Source organism: Bufo gargarizans, chromosome 2 (genome assembly GCF_014858855.1).
Source record: "Bufo gargarizans isolate SCDJY-AF-19 chromosome 2, ASM1485885v1, whole genome shotgun sequence".
NCBI lineage: Eukaryota > Metazoa > Chordata > Amphibia > Anura > Bufonidae > Bufo > Bufo gargarizans.
The window spans coordinates 103223075-103245966 of NC_058081.1; the positions used below are offsets into that span (position 1 = coordinate 103223075).

At 44.1% G+C, this 22892-nt stretch overlaps 1 protein-coding gene across 3 annotated transcripts in view; it reads left to right on the forward strand.

The window, feature by feature from the left end:
- Positions 1-22474, forward strand: part of GOLM2 (golgi membrane protein 2) — a 64886-nt gene extending 42412 nt beyond the window's left edge. Inside the window, exons 9-10 of one of the 3 annotated variants that reach the window (XM_044279338.1) lie at positions 10816-10983; positions 20174-22474. In XM_044279338.1, coding sequence (XP_044135273.1) covers positions 10816-10983; positions 20174-20241 — 236 coding nt within the window. In that variant the 3' untranslated portion in view covers positions 20242-22474. The remainder of the gene's footprint in view (positions 1-10815; positions 10984-20173) is intronic. The other 2 variants (XM_044279339.1, XM_044279340.1) reach the window with 2 other exon arrangements.
- The last annotated feature ends 418 nt before the right edge of the window (positions 22475-22892 follow it).

Here is a 22892-nt window from a genome sequence, read left to right on the forward strand (position 1 = left end):
TACATCAGGTTGGTGACAGAATGTGGCCGCCATTATGCCACTGGCTTTGAGTGATGTAATAGTCGCACTACTGGATATCGCCCAGTTTCTCCAGTTATTTCTGATGTTCATGTATTATGAGCGGCCGATCAGTTAATTTAGTGCTGCTTATCTGGTCTTAGGGGCATAAAGACCATATAGTCGCTTATCAAAGCTGGTGTAGAGTTGTCCATAGCAACCAATCAGATTCCACCTTTCTTTTTCCAGATCTCCTTTGAAAAATGAAAGATGGAATCTGATTGGTTGCTATGGACAACTATGCCAGTTTTCCTCTATGCCGCATAGAAGTGGTATATTGTGTGTACCAATATACACAATGTATGGCGCTGGGAGAAGGCGGTTTCCGTTCACATAGCCTCATGAAGGCCTGTTTTTTTTGCAGGACAAGTTGTACTTTCTAATGGCCCTATTTTAATATTGCCAAATGAAAACAAACGCTGATTGTGAGAAAGGAACCTGTCCGTGCCTCTTACAGATAACTGCACAAATTGAGGAACTAAATGATTAAATGGGGGGCAGTATCACGTAATAAAACATAACATTTAATTCAATTACGAATAAAATGGCCCCTACAAAGACAAACAAAGACCTAGGCCAGACAGTAAGTGTACTAGCCAGAAATAAAATCCAAAGCAAAAGCGTTATATACGGTCCCAAATGCCAGGCACGTTTCAACACTAGACTACCTTGAGGTAGGTCACAAATTAGGCAAGAAAAAGGCTAGATCTTACCAATCTAGTAGAATCTCATCATGTGGATGTGGTGGAGGCAGGTACTGGGGCAGAATTGACAGTAAGGCCTCCTGCACACGAACGTGTGCGCCCCGTGGTCGTGCTGCGGCCCGCAAATTGCTGGCCGCAATGCACGAACACCATCCGAGGGGCTGCCGCAGCGGATCGCAGACCCATTTACTTAATGGGTTCGCGATCCGGCTGTTCCGCAAAAAGATAGGACATGTCCTATCTTTTTGCGGAACGGAAGTGCGGGACGAAACCCCATGGAACCACTCCGTAGTGCTTCTGTTGGGTTCCGTTCCGTGCTTCCGTCCCGCACCATTTCGCACCTCCGGATTTGCCGACCCATTGAAGTGAATGGCTCCGCATCCGTGATACGGAATGCCCACGGAACGGCACCCTTGTATTGCGGATCCGCAAATGCGGTCCGCAATAAAGCAACGGGAAGCACACGCTTGTGTGCAGGAGGCCTAAGAAGAATATACTGCCTGGTATATATTAACTTATAAATTATATCACAGGGTAGGATATAAGGATGGGGTAGGGAGTCTGGTACTATCCCTAGTTTGCCCTATTCTGGCTAAACAAACCCTAAAGACCTCCTAATACGGAGTCATCGTCCCAAAAGGGGCGGCCCCGTCTGGAACCTTACCCTATTATCCAGGCCCTACGGAGCCCTAATGCTGATGGTTGTCCTGGGTATCTTTAACCTTGAGGGTTAAAGTATTCTATTCCAAGGGGTCACCCAGAGGAGAAACTGTTCCGACGCGTTTCAACAGTTGAGCTCCACGGATCATCAGGGAACACGGGGCTAGGATGTCGTTCAAATGTAGAGACGTGCGTATGGCAGGGCTCTTGGCGACATCAGGGTAACTTGGTGAAATATAGTGGAGACGTGTGTAGCACAGCTCCAATGTGCAGGGATGTAACAAATTTTGGTCTCCCCACTCGCTTGGCTTGTACACTTACTGTCTGGCCTAGGTCTTTGTTTGTCTTTGTAGGGGCCATTTTATTTGCATTTGAATTAAATGTTATATATTATTACGTGATACTGCCCCCATTTAATAATTTAGTTCCCCTATTTAATATTGCATATGATGCAGTGGGCAGCTGGAAAATAATTCCAAATAGGTTGAAATTGGTGGAATTGCAAATTCGCCACTGTTTTATGTTTTTTTTTTTTTTTTTTTTTTTTTTTTGGGCGTTCCCTATACAGTAAGGGCTGTTTCACACGAGCGGATGCCGTGCGTGGCATCCGCTCCGTGAATGACAGCCAAGACCCGATGCAGACTGCAGAAGCACGGAGCAGTAACATGACTGATAATGCTCCGTGCCTCTCTGTGACCTCTTTACTACGAAATCACAGTGAAATAAAGTTGTCACAGAGAGGCACGGAGCATTATCAGTCATGTTACTGCTCCGTGCTTCTGCAGTCTGCATCGGGTCTTGGCTGTCATTCACGGAGCGGATGCCACGCACGGCATCCGCTCGTGTGAAACGGCCCGAAAACTGACATGTGCCCTTCATTCTCCGGGTCTGTACGATTACAGCAATACCACATTTACAGGTCCTTCTCAAAAAATTAGCATATTGTGATAAAGTTCATTATTTTCTGTAATGTACTGATAAACATTAGACTTTCATATATGTTAGATTCATTACACACCAACTGAAGTAGTTCAAGCCTTTTATTGTTTTAATATTGATGATTTTGGCATACAGCTCATGAAAACCCAAATTTCCTATCTCAAAAAATTAGCATATTTCATCCGACCAATAAAAGAAAAGTGTTTTTAATACAAAAAAAGTCAACCTTCAAATAATGATGTTCAGTTATGCCCTCAATACTTGGTCGGGAATCCTTTTGCAGAAATGACTGCTTCAATGCGGCGTGGCATGGAGGCAATCAGCCTGTGGCACTACTGAGGTGTTATGGAGGCCCAGGATGCTTCGATAGCGGCCTTAAACTCATCCAGAGTGTTGGGTCTTGCGTCTCTCAACTTTCTCTTCCCAATATCCCACAGATTCTCTATGGGGTTCAGGTCAGGAGAGTTGGCAGGCCAATTTAGCACAGTAATACCATGGTCAGTAAACCATTTACCAGTGGTTTTGGCACTGTGAGCAGGTGCCAGGTCGTGCTGAAAAATGACATCTTCATCTCCATAAAGCTTTTCAGCAGATGGAAGCATGAAGTGCTCCAAAATCTCCTGATAGCTAGCTGCATTGACCCTGCCCTTGATAAAACACGGTGGACCAACACCAGCAGCTGACATGGCACCCCAGACCATCACTGACTGTGGGTACTTGACACTGGACTTCAGGCATTTTGGCATTTCCCTCTCCCCAGTCTTCCTCCAGACTCTGGCAGCTTGATTTCCGAATGACATGCAACAGTCCAGTGCTGCTTCTCTGTAGCCCAGGTCAGGCGCTTCTGCCGCTGTTTCTGGTTCAAAAGTGGCTTGACCTGGGGAATGCGGCACCTGTAGCCCATTTCCTGCACACGCCTGTACACGGTGGCTCTGGATGTTTCTACTCCAGACTCAGTCCACTGCTTCCGCAGGTCCCCCAAGGTCTGGAATCGGTCCTTCTCCACAATCTTCCTCAGGGTCCGGTCACCTCTTCTCGTTGTGCAGCGTTTTCTGCCACACTTTTTCCTTCCCACAGACTTCCCACTGAGGTGCCTTGATACAGCACTCTGGGAACAGCCTATTCGTTCAGAAATTTCTTTCTGTGTCTTGCCCTCTTGCTTGAGGGTGTCAATGATGGCCTTCTGGACAGCAGTCAGGTCGGCAGTCTTACCCATGATTGCGGTTTTGAGTAATGAACCAGGCTGGGAGTTTTTAAAAGCCTCAGGAATCTTTTGCAGGTGTTTAGAGTTAATTAGTTGATTCAGATGATTAGGTTAATAGCTCGTTTAGAGAACCTTTTCATGATATGCTAATTTTTTGAGATAGGAATTTGGGGTTTTCATGAGCTGTATGCCAAAATCATCAATATTAAAACAATAAAAGGCTTGAACTACTTCAGTTGTGTGTAATGAATCTAAAATATATGAAAGTCTAATGTTTATCAGTACATTACAGAAATTAATGAACTTTATCACAATATGCTAATTTTTTGAGAAGGACCTGTATGTAGTTTTTTCTTGTGTTTTAATACTGACATTTTTTTGTTTTAATCACCAAATTCTGACCCATAACTATTTTATGTCTATGAAGCTGTGTGAATCATTTTTACAGGACAATCTGTAGTTTTTTTTTTATACCATTTTGGACTGTTCAGCACTTTTTGATCACTTTTTATTAAATTTATATTCGAAAGTGAAGCAATGATAAAATGTCAAATCATCCATTTTGGCTTTTTTTCTGTTACAGCATTCATCCTACAGGATAAATATGTTTATTTTAATAGTTTGGTCATTTTTGGACACAGCAACGCCCATTAACTTTTTTTCTTTTTTACTTAATTTTTTAATTTATTTTTTATTTCCCCCCCCCCCCCCCCCCCTCCTTCCCAGGAGGCTAGAATATGCTATCTTCAGATCTCTTTTAGCTTCCATTGCACTATATTAGCACTGTATTGTAATCCATATTTGCTGTTATCCTATGGAGCCCTACCGCCTGCAGGCCTCCATTGGAACTCCATCTTTACACTGGGTTTCTTCAGCACATCAGAGCTGACACATGGCTTCCCAGATCGCCACTTGGAGGAGCCCTGAAGTGTAGCGTTTTCAGCCTTCAGATGCTACTGAAGGGTTAAATGTCTGCAATTGCCAATATCGCCGATCAGACATTAGCCCCGGGTCTCAGGCTATGGTGCCTGCTGTGCTGAGCGGGCACCATATTTAAATAGACAACTTCATATAAGGTCATCTAAGGGTTGAAGAGGTTGTGCCTGAATAAAACTTATGACCTATCCACAGGATAGGTGATAAGTGTCTGATCAATGGGCTGGGACCCCTACCAAATATAAGAACGGGGTCCTGTGTCCCCCATTTGAATGCAGGGGCGATCATGCATATATGCACTGCTACTACATTTAAAGTCTGTGGGACTGCCACAGATAGCAAGGTACAGAGCTCTACTGTCTCCGATAGGTCTTCAGTGGAGCAGCAGTGCGGATGCTTAACCACCACTCCACTTTGGATAGGTCAACAGTTGAATTTCTGGGACAGCTCTTCTAAGAAAGGCTTGTCTTCCTCGGGAGTTTTTGACTGCTAGAATGGTGTAGTGTGTGGCGGTATTGTTCCTGTAAAAACGCCAGAGCCCTGAAGTCAATGAGATGACGTGAGCCTCGTTACAGTTCCTGTGTGATGTATGGCGTCTTCCCCCTGTGCTGGGTGCCAGGCTACCCCAGTTTAATCAGGTCTTGATTAGAGCCGCTTACGGTATGTATTACATGCTGTGAGCTGGTTAATTAAACTTTTGACTTCTTTGCATTAATAATTTACGGATGTGGAATAATATATGAAGTGTGGAGTCGCAGATCTACACTGCAAATACCTGCGTGGCAGATTGATGGAAACTGCAGCCACGGGTACCGTGAGGAGGGCGATTTTTCTGGAGGATGCTGCTGCGGACGGTTTATCTTGGGCTTCTCGCACAGTTACCATTATTGTAATTCAGAGCAACAGTGGTTGTAGAAGTATGAGGGGAGTGCATTCGGTCAGATTTGGTAATATACACCTAGTATATCTACTTGGTGCATAAACGCAGACGCTTCTCAAGGGACACTTAGGGCTGATTCACACAACCGTGATCGGCCTGGGAAACAGTCCCTGTCAGCTGCATCTCCAGCGCCAATTGTGGCTCCACTGACCCAAACTGACTGAATCAAAGTAATTTAATGATATAGTTAAAAGGGTGATCCAATTTCTCAAAACCCCTCCACATATGCCGGGCCCCTCACCGGCAATATACTTACCCCACTCCACATGCCGCCCCTGGTCCCCGCACCACCAGTTCTCCCTGTACACTGATGAAAACATCTAATGTCGGAGGGGAGGGGGGGAGCAGCCAATGGGGGACAGGGGGGAGCCTCGATGCTAGGGAGGTAGGGAGGCTCGTCCCTATCTGCCATTCACCTATTTTTTTTTTTTTTTTAGATTTTTCATCTCACCAGTACTATGCCATTAAAGAGAGTCTTTCACCTAAACTGACCATTATAGAACACGAACACCATGATCTGCATTATAGTCCCCATATTGGAATGCTACTTACCGTATAGCTGTCCGTCGCTTATTTTCGCTAAAAAACACTTTTATTCAATATGTTTATTAGGTTCTAAAGGTGCCCAGGGGCGGCGTTAAAGCGGCCGGTGCCCAGGCCCCTTCAAAATGAAAGAAACCTAGAGGCTCTGCTCTCTGCAGCTGCTGCGCCCTCTGCACTTTGACAGGGCCAGGTGTGATCACGTTTTTACTGCCCAGCCCTGTCCATCAAAGTGCAGAGGGTGTGGTAGATGCAGAGAGAGCAGAGCCTCTAGGTGTAGTGACAATGCCCCCGTTGCTCCGAGAGGCTCATTTGCATATAGTAAAACATAATTTTTCTCAGCAGTGCGGGCACATATGAACATGGCACCAACACAGATGCCTTCAGCTGCCAAGTGCACATGTAACAGGTCAGCCAGTGTCATAGGTACCAATCTGCTGACAGGTGCCCTTTAATGCAGCTAGGGTACAGTCCAGCAGTGGTGGTGTGCTTTGGGTAATATTCAGCACCAGACCTTGAACCACCCAGTTTCTGGCACAATGTGATGTAAAATGCTGTACACAAAAATGTGATAATTTGCCAAAGTATGGCAAAACTGCAATGTGAAGGAACTCATAAGATGGAGAACGCCATAAAAGCCTTTGATGGACAGGAAGAGGATGCTGCCCAACAGTTCTAATCATAGTAATTCTGATCGAAAGACTAAAATGAAATTTTTATAGCACAATTTTTATTTTATTTTTTCTCTTGCTTTGGCGGACTCGGCCTGCCCACCGACTACTTGATCAGCATTTTAAACGCAGTGCTACGATTTTATCCTATTGGTCCCAGATACACCTGGCAATATCGACTGTTAGGTGAGGGTTTCACAGCAGTCATGCTTCATTATAAAAAGGGTTATCTTGCTGGAATAATCCCTCTTAAAGGGGTTGTCTCACTTCAGCAAATGGCATTTATCACGTAGACAAAGTTACTACAAGGCACTTACTAATGTATTGTGATTATCCATACTGTCGCCTTCTCTGGCTTTATTTCATTTTCCAGTGCATTATATGCTCCTTGTTTCCATGGTTATGACCACCCTGCAATCCATCAGTGGTGGTCGTGCTTGCACACTATAGGAAAAGGCACCGCCTCTCTGGTGGCCGGGAGTGCTCATAGGATAGTGCTTTTTCCTATAGTGTGCACACACGACCACCACTGCTGGATTACAGGGTGGTCATAACCATGGAGACGAGCAGTGGTAATGCAACGGAAAAATAATTCAAGCCAGAAAAGGAAGCAATATGGACAATAGCAATACATTAGTAAGTGCCTTGTCTTAATGTCCTCTACATGATGAATGCCATTTGCTGAAGTGAGACAACCCCTTTAAGAAACTGTTTAGCGTTCTGTAGTCACTACACTGTACAGGTTTCCAGGTTCAAGGCCTCGTGACCGTATGTATTTTGCTGTCTGCAGACCATGGATCAGCAAAATACAGATACCAGCCGTATGCATCTCTCTTTATTAGAGAAATGCATATTATTGACCACAAAACGGACAAGAATAGGACATGTTCTATAATTTGCGGACGTGTTTATGATGCCTAAATTGTAGCTGGATTTACTAATGGAAGCACTACAATGCGAACAGGAATGTCTGATCGGCAATGGAAATGGAGATTCCAGATCAACCTCCTGATGGCTGTGTGGCCATCCATCTGCATGTAGCTTCCATTGTTGAGATCTGGGATGAAGAACGTGCTGCTCTTTTCAGATAAAAAAAAAAAAACTTAAGGCGCCAAGGGCTGATCTTTAAAGGGGTTGTACCATCTCAGACATTGGGGGCATGTCTGAGAGGTGCGGGTTCTACCTCTGGGACGCACACCTATACTTAGAATGGAGCCAGCAAAGTCCCAGAGGGCGCACCGCTCATGCGCGGCCGCCCTCCATTAATTTCTATGGGAGCGCTGAAAAAGCAGAGCAGCACACTCTCTTTTATTTTTGGAAATCCCATTAAAATGAATAGAAGGCGCACCGCTCCATTCACTTCTATGGTGCTGACAGAAATGGTCGAGCCGGTGCTTGGTTATTTTCGGCGCTCCGATGGGAATGAATGGAGGGTGGCCAGTGGGAACTGCACCTATCAGACATTGGGGGCATATCCTAGCAATTTGCCCCCAATGTCTGAGATGGGAATAACCCTTTAACATCCCCAGTCTTATACACACCATCTGTCACTCTACTATAATATAGTTGGGATACTCCTCACCCCTTTCCATCCAGCTGCCTGACTCTACACCTTTTCCTAGCTCACACACACTTGCTGGTATACTTATTACCGAGGACCAGTTGGATGTCCTGACATGCCAGTTTAGTAAACTACTTGTAGTCTGCATTGTGCAGTTCCTTTGTTATTCCTCTTGGAAATGTACAATAGATTGACGGCTGATTGCCTCCCTACACAGCCAGCACATACTGGACAGCATCACACTGTGTGGGACACAACTCCAGCTGGTAAGACCCAGTTGTGAATTCATTCATACTTTTCCAGGAGGAATAACAGAAGACTGATACAAGGCAGGCTTCTAAGAAGACACAGATTTACTACAAAAGGTTGCTGACAGATCCTCTATGTACTTTTCTGCTTGATGTTCAGCATCATTCTTGATTGTAGAATACTTTTGGTCTTACTTTTATTTTAAGTAACATTCGGGTTTGGATCAGGATATTTTCCATTACTTATAGCCAGGGATGGAACTGTTAGGGGCCGTTCTGAGTATTTTGACACCGCAAAAACTGCCAGGTGGCAGCGTGGAAACCGCTAGATATTTTTACACATTTTGAATTGTGGCCCAGGAGCTCCAAGTTACCCCTACAGAAGGGAATTTAATGTCCTTGTGTCCCACAGGCTTACAATTGGAGTCCCTCCTGCCTGTATAGAGGGGATTCTGATACAAATATTATGTTGGCTTGTATAGGAGCGCACTATGCTCAGTGGCTTCCAAGTAGATCTCCTTAAAGGCAGTGTGTCACCACGAAATTCACTGTTAAACCAGGCACATCATCTTGTAGGTCTAGCTCAGATGAATGTAATGATACCTTTCACTTAGCGATCCGCTGCTTCATTCTGGAGAAAAATAAAATCAATATAACCATAAGCAAATGAGCAGTTAAAGGGGTTATCCTGGAAATGGAAATAATATTGATGATCTATCCTCAGGATATGTCATCAATATCAGATCACCCAATCAGCTGTTAGGAGAGGCCAGGTGGTCCGTGAGTGCCGCAGCCTCTTCCCAGGCCATGTGATGTCACTGTACATCGGTCACATGGCTTAGTTGCAGCTCAGCCCCATTGAAGTGAGCGGGACTGAGCACGATACCAAGCACAGCTGCTATACGATGTACGGCATTGTGCTTGGTGAGCTACTGGGAGCCTGCCTTGGCCTTGATCAGTGGGGGTGCTGGCACCGATGTGATAATGATGACCGATCCTGAGGTCCAAAACACCTCTGTGCACCCTTGCTCCTCCTGCTACCTTCGCCAGCCCCTCCCTCTCCTTCCTGATTAGCAGGGAAAGGCAAGATGAGTTTGTAGGAAGCTGGTCTTGTTGATCAAGGTATGGGAGGGGCTGGAAGAGGAAGCAGGAGGACCTAGAGGACCCACCTTTGGTGCACTTAGAGGTATTCCCATCTTAGACATGTCTCTAGGATATGCCATCAGTGTCAGATAGGTGCAGGTCCCAACTCTGGGACCTACTCTTATCTTCAAAACGAAAGAGAGAACATTGCCCGAGCTTGGCCACCCTCCCTTCGCCAATATGGGAGTTGTGGCTCACCTATTTCCGACAGTCCCATAGAGGTGAACAAACAGGTGGCTGTGCAGGAGCAGGGCTCTCTCCATTCACCACTATGGGACTTCCAAGAATAGCTGAGCTCACCAACTCGGATATTTTTGGAATTCCCAAGCTCTTTTTTTTTTTTTTTTTTTTTTACTTCGGGGACCCTGTTACAGAGATGGGAGTGGGTCCAAGAGGTGGGACTCGCACTTATCTGAGATTGATGGGAGATCAACGTTTGAGATGATACCCCTTTATGTGCAGCGAAGGTGGGTCCACATGCGCCTCCTGCTTCCTCTGCCAGCCTCTCCCTCATCTTGATTGACAGGGCTAGGTTCAAGCATTCTCATTTTGCCTGGCCCTGCTAATCAGGACTGACAAATGAAGCAGGAGGAGCAAGGGTGCACAGAGTGGTTTTGGGCCAGCCCTCAGTGCACTAAACTACTCATTTGCATATCTATTAATAGTACTTTTTAACCAGAGTGAGACAATGATTCGCTAGCTAACCTTTCATTGTTTCCCTGGCTTATTGGTGAATTTCCCGGTGACAGTCTGTCCCTTTTTTTTTTTTCTCTCAGTAGTTTTTACAGTCATTTTTGACAATCTGCTAGGCCTAATGCCCTTGTTAATTTACTATGCATGTACCCCCCCCCCCCCCATCTATAAATGACTGCCCTGCTGTTTCAGATGATGTTGCTATAACTTTTTTTGTTTTCTGAACATGGCTGATCACTTTTTGTGTAATTGATACCTCTGTATTATTCTATATGTATCCTATCACCATACATACTGTCGTCCCCCTCCCTACGTCAGACCATTCCTCTTTCTAGTATGAAAAGCTGCTATGGATCTCCTGTTCTTCACTTTACTGGCTCATCATTTCACATTTGCAGTGATCTTCAGGTGAAGTCCTGTCCTGTCTGTACTGATGTTTCCTAATTCTCTCCCTTTTTCCTTCCTTCTCTCCTGCTCTTCTATCCCTTTTCTGCTTCTTCCCACTCTCCGACTTCCCAGGTCGGTTTTTTGATGAGAATGAGTCTCCTGTAGATGCTCAACATGGTTCTAAAGTGGCAGATTATAACGGGGATGATGGTAACGTGGGTGAGTACGAGGCAGACAAGCAGGCAGAGCTGGCCTACAATGAGGAAGAGGATGGTGATGGGGGAGAAGAAGATGTACAAGGTGAGCCTGGGCTCGTTCTTCACAGTCCAGCTCTGGATTATCCCAGTCACGTGTCTCCAGCAATGGCTTTCAGTACATTTATTGCCGGAGACATTCGCTGACTGTGGGGTGCTGGGCTTCCTTCTGCATGCCCGATTTCTGTGCATGAATTCTCCACTATAGGTTTTACTATGAGGTGGGATGCTCTGTGCGTTTAGTACTAGTCTGCATGTTTTCCATATTATTCCTAATCTACGTCTGTTGCATTTTGCTCACCGGCAGCGGTCATGGCTTTGTGCCGTTTGTGGTGTCACAGCCATTTCATCCTTCTTTGCATTCATTATAACCAGCAGGGGGCATCTGCCTTTGTTGCTAATCATGTTACCTAGTGTCGCTCGTGCCGCTGAAAAGTGTGTGCATGGTCATGGGTCTGAAGACTTATCCTAATGCATGTGACAAATTGACTATTTGCCTAGTTCAGGGATCGGCAGCCTCCGGCACTCCAGCTGTTCTGAAACTACAACTCCCAGAATCCTCCTTTTTACTTCTATGGAGTTACAAGAACTGCCAAGTAAGTGAGCATGCTGGGAGTTGTAGTTTCACAGCAGCTGGATTGCTGAAGGTTGTTGATCCCTGGCCTAGTTCATTTACACTTTAGGACCCTTAGACCACTCCAAGAGGAAAGTGGACTTTAGGGGCACAGAAATAAGTAGAACCAAAAACCCCACAAATCACTAATGGCATTTTCTATGCATTGGCTCCATGGCTGCTGGGATTTGTCCAGCCTGCATGGTAAATACAATCCAAAGGCATGGTGTACTGGGACTCCTTTAAAGGGCACCTGTCAGCAGATTTGTACCTATGACACTGGCTGACCTGTTACATGTGCGCTTGGCAGCTGAAGGCATCTGTGTTGGTCCCATGTTCATATGTGTCCACATTGCTGAGAAAAATTGTTTTAGTATATGCAAATGAGATATAGGAGCAACAGGGGCGTTACCATTACACCTAGAGGACTCTGCTCTCTCTGCAACAGGAAAACCCCTCTGCACTTTGACTTTTGGAGAGGTCAGGGCTAGGCGTGATGAGATTTATAGTGCCTGGTCCTGTCACTGAAGGTACAGAGAACGCGGCAGTTGCAGAGAGAGCAGAGCCTCTAGGTGTAATGACAACGCCCTCGTTGCTCCCCTTTACATGAAGTAAAACATCATTTTTCTCAGCAATGCGGACACATATGAACATGGGACCAACACAGATGCCTTCAGCTGCCAAGCGCACATGTAACAGGTCAGCCAGAGTCATGGGTACCAATCTGCTGACAGATGTCCTTCAAAAAGGTTGTCTATTTTACATCAGGACTCCATGTATTGGCCATTCAAAATAGTTTTACAGAATTTAGATTTTGATACTTATCCTCCAGGATAGGTCATCATGATCAGATTGGTGAGAGATTAGCTGTTTTGGGCCAGTGCTGGAAACTGTACATTGGATGGAAGGCTCTGTGCACTTTGTAGATTCCTCCGGCACCAGGACACTGCAGCTCAGATCCCATTCACGTGACTAGGAACTGAGCCGCAGTACCCCAGTGGATGGAACTTTGTGCCTCCAGCTCTGTCCACTCTAACTGCTTTGTGAACCCACCAGAAACAATGATGATGGGGGTGCTGGGTGTTGGACCTCCACTGATCTGATATTTGTGAAATCACAGACAATGAGGGCAGATCACTAGGATATGCCCCCATTGTCTGATGGGTGCAGAGCGCCCTCGACCACCTTTCCCTGCTCCGTTCTCTGTGTGGGTGCGGGTGCCACCTCTGGGACCCACACCTATCAGACAGTGGAGGTATATCCTAGTTCTATGCCTGCATTGTATGTGATGGGAAAACCCCTTAGCATACCCCATTGATTTAGGTCCTAGTCATGATGAGGAAGAGAGGGGGAGAGAGTCCGGATGCTGTACGTAATTCTATCAAGAATCCCACAAATTTACAAAAATAGATTAAGGGCTTGTCCACACGTAGCCGAATTGCTGCCCATTTGTGGATGGAAAATCTCTAGCGCATTATACTAACAGCAAGGTGAATGAGTTATGTGCACATCTTGTCTACGTGCTACATATATTTCCCATGTGGAAAATGACCAGCTTTGTATATCCACAGCATGTTAATTTCCTGAATGAAAGCCAATTGTTGAAAATTTTGCCATGAATTGGTCGCAAATCCTAAATGGGGAAAAAAAAAACTTAAAAAAATAAAAATAAAGCATATATATACAGTCAGGTCCATAAATATTGGGACATCGACACAATTCTAACATTTTTGGCTCTGTACACCACCACAATGGATTTGAAATGAACAAGATGTGCTTTACCTGCAGACTGTCAGCTTTAATTTGAGGGTATTTACATCCAAATCAGGTGAACGGTGTAGGAATTACAACAGTTTGCATATGTGCCTCCCACTTGGTAAGGGACCAAAAGTAATGGGACATAATAATAATAATCATAAATCAAACTTTCACTTTTTAATACTTGGTTGCAAATCCTTCACCAGACTCTGGGTTTCATCCCTGGTGATGCTCTGCCAGGCCTATACTGCAACTGTCTTCAGTTCCTGCTTGTTCTTAGGGCATTTTCCCTTCAGTTTTGTCTTCAGCAAGTGAAATGCATGCTCAATCAGATTCAGGTCCGGTGATTGACTTGGCCATTCGCATAACATTCCACTTCTTTCCCTTAAAAAACTCTTTGGTTGCTTTTGCAGTATGCTTTGGGTCATTGTCCATCTGCGAACTGTGAAGTGACATCTAGGGAGTTCTGAAGCATTTGGCTGAATATGAGCAGATAATATTGCCCAAAACACTTCAGAATTCATCCTGCTGCTTTTGTCAGCAGTCACATAATCAATAAATACAAGAGAACCAGTTCCATTGGCAGCCATACATGCCCACGCCATGACACTACCACCACCATGCTTCACTGATGAGGTGGTATGCTTAGGATCATGAGCAGTTCCTTTCCTTCTCCATGCTCTTCTCTTCCCATCACTCTGGTACAAGTTGATCTTGGTCTCCTCTGTCCATAGGATGTTGTTCTAGAAATGTGTGTTTTTGAGGCTCACCAATGGTTTACATCTTGTGGTGAACCCTCTGTATTCACTCTGGTGAAGTCTTCTCTTGATTGTTGACTTTGACACACATACAGGTCCTTCTAAAAATTAGCATATTGTGATAAAGTTCATTATTTTCTGTAATGTACTGATAAACATTAGACTTTCATATATTTTAGATTCATTACACACCAACTGAAGTAGTTCAAGCCTTTTATTGTTTTAATATTGATGATTTTGGCATACAGCTCATGAAAACCCAAAATTCCTATCTCAAAAAATTAGCATATCATGAAAAGGTTCTTTAAACGAGCTATTAACCTAATCATCTGAATCAACTAATTAACTCTAAACACCTGCAAAAGATTCCTGAGGCTTTTAAAAACTCCCAGCCTGGTTCATTACTCAAAACCGCAATCATGGGTAAGACTGCCGACCTGACTGCTGTCCAGAAGGCCATCATTGACACCCTCAAGCAAGAGGGTAAGACACAGAAAGACATTTCTGAACGAATAGGCTGTTCCCAGAGTGCTGTATCAAGGCACCTCAGTGGGAAGGGGAAGAAAAGTGTGGCAGAAAACGCTGCACAACGAGAAGAGGTGACCGGACCCTGAGGAAGATTGTGGAGAAGGACCGATTCCAGACCTTGGGGGACCTGCGGAAGCAGTGGACTGAGTCTGGAGTAGAAACATCCAGAGCCACCGTGTACAGGCGTGTGCAGGAAATGGGCTACAGGTGCCGCATTCCCCAGGTCAAGCCACTTTTGAACCAGAAACAGCGGCAGAAGCGCCTGACCTAGGCTACAGAGAAGCAGCACTGGACTGTTGCATGTCATTCGGAAATCAAGGTGCCAGAGTCTGGAGGAAGACTGGGGAGAGGGAAATGCCAAAATGCCTGAAGTCCAGTGTCAAGTACCCACAGTCAGTGATGGTCTGGGGTGCCATGTCAGCTGCTGGTGTTGGTCTACTGTGTTTTATCAAGGGCAGGGTCAATGCAGCTAGCTATCAGGAGATTTTGGAGCACTTTATGCTTCCATCTGCTGAAAAGCTTTATGGAGATGAAGATTTCATTTTTCAGCACGACCTGGCACCTGCTCACAGTGCCAAAACCACTGGTAAATGGTTTACTGACCATGGTATTACTGTGCTCAATTGGCCTGCCAACTCTCCTGACCTGAACCCCATAGAGAATCTGTGGGATATTGGGAAGAGAAAGTTGAGAGACGCAAGACCCAACACTCTGGATGAGCTTAAGGCCGCTATCGAAGCATCCTGGGCCTCCATAACACCTCAGCAGTGCCACAGGCTGATTGCCTCCATGCCACGCCGCATTGAAGCAGTCATTTCTGCAAAAGGATTCCCGACCAAGTATTGAGTGCATAACTGAACATAATTATTTGAAGGTTGACTTTTTTTGTATTAAAAACACTTTTCTTTTATTGGTCGGATGAAATATGCTAATTTTTTGAGATAGGAATTTTGGGTTTTCATGAGCTGTATGCCAAAATCATCAATATTAAAACAATAAAAGGCTTGAACTACTTCAGTTGGTGTGTAATGAATCTAAAATATATGAAAGTCTAATGTTTATCAGTACATTACAGAAAATAATGAACTTTATCACAATATGCTAATTTTTTTAGAAGGACCTATACACCTAGCTCCTGGAGAGTGTTCTTGATCTGGCCAACTGTTGTGAAGGGTGTTTTCCTCACCAGGGAAATAATTCTTTGGTCATCTACCACAGTTGTTTTCCGTGGTCTTCTGGGTCTTTTGGTGTTGCTGAGCTCACCGGTGCACTCTTTCTTTTTAAGAATGTTCCAAACAGTTGTTTTGGCCACGCCTAATGTTTTTGCTATCTCTCTGATGGGTTTGTTTTTGTTTTTTCAGCCTAATGATGGCTTGCTTCACTGATAGTGACAGCTCTTTGGATCTCATCTTGAGAGTTGACAGCAACAGATTCCAAATGCAAATAGCACGCTTGAAATAAACTCTGGACCTTTTATCTGCTCATTGTAATTGGGATAATGAGGGAATAACACACACCTGGCCATGGAACAGCTGAGAAGCCAATTGTCCCATTAATTTTGGTTCCTTAAAGGATAACTGTCGTGTTTTTTCTATTTATTTTTTTGAGTATTGGATTGTGGTGATTAATATCTCCTTGGTGGCCCTATTTCAACTTTTCACTGTGTATTCAATTACCCCTTAATTCCACATTTTTGTTCCCTGTACTGCCTATTTTTACCTGTGCTTAAAATAGGGTTGCTAGGCATGGTCCGTCTACACAGATAGACGGTGCACTCAGCGTTCAGGCTCACATTACTGACAGCTAGGGACTGTAAGTAAATGATTAAAGCCAGGTCCTCCCCAGCAGCTGATAACAGTGCCTGGGCTGTGTGCACTTCTCCCTGTCCCTGCGCTTGGCAGACGCTCCCTCACTCAGCAGAGCTGGAGAATGCAGAGTTGGAGCAGCGCAGAGCAGGGAAGGGAGATCTGCCGTCTGCTCAGTGTATAAATGAAAGCAACATGTGGTAAGAGGACCCCTTTGTGCTGCAAAAGATTAACCCTTTGGAGGGGGAGGGGGAGGGCTCTGGTTACTGACACTTTTGGGGCGCTATTGTTACTGGCTAGTGAGGGCAGGCGGGATTAGCCTCGGGGTGAGGGCAGTGGCGGCCATCTTAACTGAATAGTGAGATTGCAGTTTTATGCAGACTGGTTGCTAAGGGCTGAATCTTGTTAAATATGGGGTAAGTCAGTCTAATAGAAACTGATTCTGGAATATCATGTTATTAGTAACTACATATATGAAAATTGAAATTAGGGTCTAAATGTGACAGTTATCCTTTAACAAGTGGGAGGCACATATGCAAACTGTTGTAATTCCTGCAACGTTCACCTGATTTGGATGTAAATACCCTCAAATTAAAGCTGACCATCTGCAGTTAAAGCACATCTTGTTTGTTTCATTTCAAATCCATTGTGGTGGTGTATAGAGCCAAAATTTTTAGAATTGTGTCGATGTCCCAATATTTATGGACCTGACTGTACATATCTCCCCTGGCGCTTACCAGTTCCCATTCCGGTCTCTGTATAACCCGGCCCCCTGCAATGAGCTCAGCAGCCAATCTTCTGCGTCGAAGGACCTTAACAGGGTTGCCTGTCACATATAATAGTCAGAGGTTCAGCATTTGTGGAGAGATGCACTTATGTAGAATATCAGTCTGTCTAGAACAGTGCTTCTCAACCTTTCTAAAGCAGTTACCCCTAGGTTGAGAACCGCTGGTCTAGAATATTAATCTGTGGAACATAGAAGAAAATTATCATTTAGCAATGTAGTTTTTCCATAGCCGAAGGCTAGTTCCCCCCCCACGCCCACATATCCTTCCCATTATAGACTGAACTGTGTGAACTATTTTCTGTGGAAGGACCTTTTTGTCTGGTGCTTTATGGATATATTTGGGAAGGGGAGGGATGATGTCATTTCTCCTGTCTTATTTTCTGTACAGCCTAACATGGGCCAGGTGTTCATCAGATGCTCCAAAAGACCTATTTGGCTGTCGGGGTACATTATACCATTTGTCTCCTTCAGATCTATTGAACAGTATCATCCTGGACTTGTTCCAGTTGACTTTTAGCCCTGGGTCCATATTGAGAGAGGATATTGAAGGGTTTGTTTGGGATTACATTTTTTTGGGGGCTAGCAGCAGTAAATACGGTATGTTTAAAAAAAAAAAATAATTAACCAATACACTGATGCTTCGGCGCTCCTCACTGTCTTCATTTACGTGCCATATATCCATGTGACCGCTGCAGACAATCACTGGACTCTAGTGAGGCCAGCATATATGGCATAAGACCATCGAGGCCAGTGATTGGCTGCAGCAGTCACATGGATATATAAGACCATCATTGCTGCAGCAAAGTAAAAGACCAACGGGGGGCCACAAAAATTGATGGTGCTGAAACTCTGGGGGATTCACCAGTATTGGGTATTTTGTTTTATAATTTTATCACATTTACTGCTATTTAGACAATTCATGTGTAATCCCAGACAATGACTTTAAAATTTACATGTAATGATCAAGACCCCACAAGTCTTCTAAGTCAGAGGTTCTCAGGTATCCTCAACAATTCCTGACGCACTAAAAATAATGACATCACTTATGTAATACTATGTAATACTGGCCGCATCACCTGTTCGGTAACTTGAGGCTGGAATGAAAGTCAAGTGTGGATGGTAAATATGGGCACCCCATCTGGTGCCCGGTAGGGTATTATTGGCATTTGTGTCCAACCACTAACTGCAGGAGATGTGTATAGAGCAAAACTCCTGTTCTCACTCATTCACAATTTTGGCAAACATGCCGGGTCAGGCTTAGAAATTTTGAATGATTGGTGTACGTGAGACAAGTCTTGTTCTGTACCCTGGCTATCTAGAAATCCTTTCCTCAGAGAGTGGCTAGAGAGATGATGTCTAAGACCATACTTCTTTCTCCATCAACACAGCCGATGGTGCGGAGATATTTTTTTTTTTAAAAGAAGCCTGAAATATTTTGTCTATTTTGTATTCAGCTATAGATTCCAGATGGCTATGGCTTGTTTGTAACTGTCCTGAGAAGAAGGCCTTTTATCTACTAGTAGTGTTCAGTAGACCATGGTTTTTACAGCTCCACAGAGATTTTATTTTACTAGGGTTGTTCTGCTTTGGTCACTTTCTGAACAGTGCAGTAAGCCCCTTTTTGGATAAATGATAGGCAGGGATGGGGGCGTATTCCAAATACTGTACTCTCGATTTGTGCTCTTTCCTTGGAAATTTGCCACAAAATATTAGGATTGAAGAATGGCAAGCCAGAATATGTAGGGTATGTTCACCTATTGGATTAAAATCCAACATTTTGGAGGCTGTACCCTTTGATTTCTACTCTGGTTGTGCAGCAGACCCACAGCACCCTCATGCAAGGATTAGCCCGATTTGTCATTTGGTGATGCTGATCTTGGTGTTTTCATTTGATATAAGTGACATCATTATGGATTTCCAGAGCTGATTTGTTTCCCACCTTTCTGTCAGAAATGTATGCAGATATTTTTCGATGCATGTGAACAGAGTTGCAGAAGATCTATTCACATGCATGGGATGCAGATTAAAGGTTGTCCAGCCTAGGAGCCAACAGCCCCAGTGATTAGAACCGGTGCCTAATAAAAAAAAAAATAATATTAAACACCTGTCCACAGTTGGTCATGGAACCATGTCCCTTCCGGTCCATTGGAGACCAGAAGCAGGCAAAAAACAGGGCAGCTGTGTGGGAATGGTGGTTCTGCGGACGGTTGAGTAGATATATATTTTTTTTAATTGGGAACCAGCTCGGACCATTGGGATTGTAATTTCCTAGGTTGGACAACTACTTATTAGAGGGCATGCTATTGTAATAGTTAAACACTGACCTACAAAGATTGGGGGGTCTGGTAAAATATGTTAAAGGGGTTGTCTAACAAAGACAACCCTTTCTCTGAAGATTGCTTGGGGTCCAGTTCCTGGAACCCAGGTTAGAACATCTGAGTCTCTTCATACATTTCTCCAGTAGTGGTGGTGGTGGTACATGAATGGATGACCATGTCACTCTCTGTGGTTGATGGAACATATGGATGGTAGTTGTTTTAAATAACATCTTTATGAACTAGGTGTCTCTAGGATAAAGGTGACAGAACAACTGCATGGTTGGAAATTATATTTGGGAGCACATTATTTTTTTTTTTTTTGTGTGTGCAAGCAATATATTGAAGCCCAGGTAGGCTAGGTGTGGTAGGTGTTAGGGCGATCCTGTTCTGTAGTCTATCCCAGGGGCAATTTTTAAATCCCACAGACGCATTGTAAATTGGAAGGGGCATAATCTCTGCTGGCCCTCCATCATTCTCCTCGTTGTTGATTATGGTAGTCCTCATAGGAGCTTGGAGGTCCGGTAAAGTTGCCCACATACCTCAACGAACTTAAACCTTCAGTATGTGCATGCTGCCTGGCTGATTGCTTTATTTTATTGCATGCGTGGCTTTTGCATTTTAAAGCTTGTCATTTATTGCAAGGAAATAACTTTTTCTTTCTATCTTTAGATGATGAAAATGACGGGCAAGTGGATGCAGCCGAATACAGAAAAGATCATTTTGGTGAGACCCTGTAACCTGTGGCCTGGATAAACTGAAGAATGGAGTCAAAAGTGCCAAGTGCTGGGGTCTTTCTCTAGTCTAATAATTTGTACTGTACAAGGAGGCTCAAAGACCAGGAACAGGTGTTCATACTGGTGCAGGGGAGTATCAGACCTGTTCTATACTCGCATGCCCCTTACTTTTTTGGATGGGGCATTACATGGTTACAGTAGAGCCACACCTACAAAGGCCACCACACAGTCTCCTCATGGCCGTGGGAGTTGAGCTTCATCATTGATTGACTCTTTGATCATTTGGTTTCCCTCGGGCTGTAAATATGAACTTTTTGGCTGGAAGTTTTTGCAAATTCACAAACAAACTGCCCAAACGTACCTGGATATTGATGACTGTCATATACATATCTTCTTCCCAGGAACGCTGCCTGTGGAGGATCTGCTGCGCGCATAATTACATCGTTGGAGAGACATTAGGATTTGATTTCTACTCTCCCAGTACATTATACTATGGATTCTGACTTTTCTGATGCAGGTCCAACCTTATGGGATTTCTTTGACCGGTTCTTGAAGGAGCATATCGTAGGAAGTTTCTGAAGAAGCGTCCAATCTTCCTAGTGTAAGCAGTGTCGCCAAGTACCAGTCTCACTGCAGATATATTTATAAGATATTTGTATTTTGTATGTAATTGGTGTAAATAGACTCACACACTGTCCTGTGTAACACGTATGTTCTTCAAGCAGATCCTGCACTTTTCACAAATTCTGCATATCATTGAAGGTTACTAAGGGTATTGCTGCCGGCTGATTTACCTTTATGGACCATCACCATCATCCGGTTCTTGTACAGAAAACGCCTACAGAGGGCATTATTTCTATTCACCGTAGGGGCTGGGGTGGCACAAGCGGTTTGGTTAGATTTGTTTTTTTTATCCCAGTGCATGAATAGGAAGGAATTTAGAAATCTAATACTTAAAAAAGGAATCAAATTGATAACGTGGTTCTGTCCCCCTTAGTGGATATAGGCTATTCTAGTTCTGGAGCCCTGTGCCCAGCTTGCTCTGTTCACATCTGTACATTTGACTGGCACTTGCACACAAGACTTAATCTGAGCTCCGTGTTCTTCTCTGTGGTAATTTTGCGGAACCCACACCTCCGTTTGGTTGGGTTCTATTATTTTTTATTTTATTTTTTCCTTTACAACTGAAGGAAAGGCCAAGCTGTGAGTTACTGAGTTCAAATTTGATCTGACACCTGTGCTCAGTGGAGCCACCTACTGGCCTCAGCTGTTCACCTCAGTTATAGTTTAGGCCCTTATGCATATTTCGCTGTTGGTTTGCCGCAAACTGACAGGCTACATACCGGTAAAGCAAATGGACCCACAACGATGGAAGCGCAAACACATCTTTTATGCAAAGACTTCATCATATGCCTTGTTTTCTAGGATGCTATGACTAGAGATGAGCGAATTCCATGTTATGAAATTCGTCCACGCTTTGTTTGGTGGTCCTGGATCCGTTTTGCAGCCCATAGACTTCTATTATGACGGAATGAATAACGGAATGCCTCTAAAGGCTTTTACCACCAAACGAAGCGTGAACGATTTTCAAAATATGAAATTCGCTAATCTCTAGCTATGACTCCTGCATCTTAAATGTAATATTGTCTGTCTTTCGTATTAAGTGATTTTATTTTATTTTTTACAAAAAAGACATTTCCTGCTGTAAGAAATTTGGAGTTTTACTGGGAAAAGTGAAATATGGCGGCCATTATAGTTACCTCAGGAGTCGCCCCCTGGTTCTCTTGTTCATAGTTATGTATCACTGTATAGCTTGGCAGAAAACCTGGCTGACAACCCCCGGGGAAGCTGTAATTGCAGTAATGTCAGTTGTCGCACAATTTGTTTCCAGATACAGATATAATAAAGAGTCGATTGAACACTTTGAAAAACAGGATTTTCTGTATATTTCCTGTTTTGTCATTTTTCGGAACTGTGATGTGGACGGACAGGACTCCATTGTCCCTGGAAATACCCATTTTAAAGACTTTTTTTTTTTTCTGTTAACCTTTAATTTCCAAATCAAAAAAACAAGTTAATGGTTGTTTTAACATTTTGTACATTTGTGTGTGTGTGTGTGAGCTGGCCGGCAGGGCATTGGTACTGTCCTACGACTTGACCTCATACCGGTGTCCTTACCCTGCAGTGTGGGAGAGCAACCTGCCCGGGACCTTCTTAATAAAGGTAGTAAAAAGGTTCCTCTTGTGTGTGTATTATTTCTCAGCGCTGATGTATCTGAAGCATTAAAGGGGTTTCTGAGATTTTGATATTGATGACCTGTCAGATCAGCGGGGACAACTACCTGGTGCGCATCGCTGCCTTTTCCTAGACCAATGAATAATGATGTCACATTCATCAGTCACATGGCATTGGCGCGGCTTAGTCACATCCACAGCCATTATCCACTAGATGGTGCTGTGCTTGGTAAGCTGTTCGGACAGCGCCCGATCTGATGTTGATGACCCATTCAGAGGATCAGAATCTCAGAAAATCCCTTTAAATTGCTTTACATTTCAATAGATGCAGAGGTGGACTTGAGGTGTTGGGTTCAGAAGGTGAGTGTCCATCTTCCCTTGTACTGCCCGATACGAGGATGATGATACTTGGCAATAGAC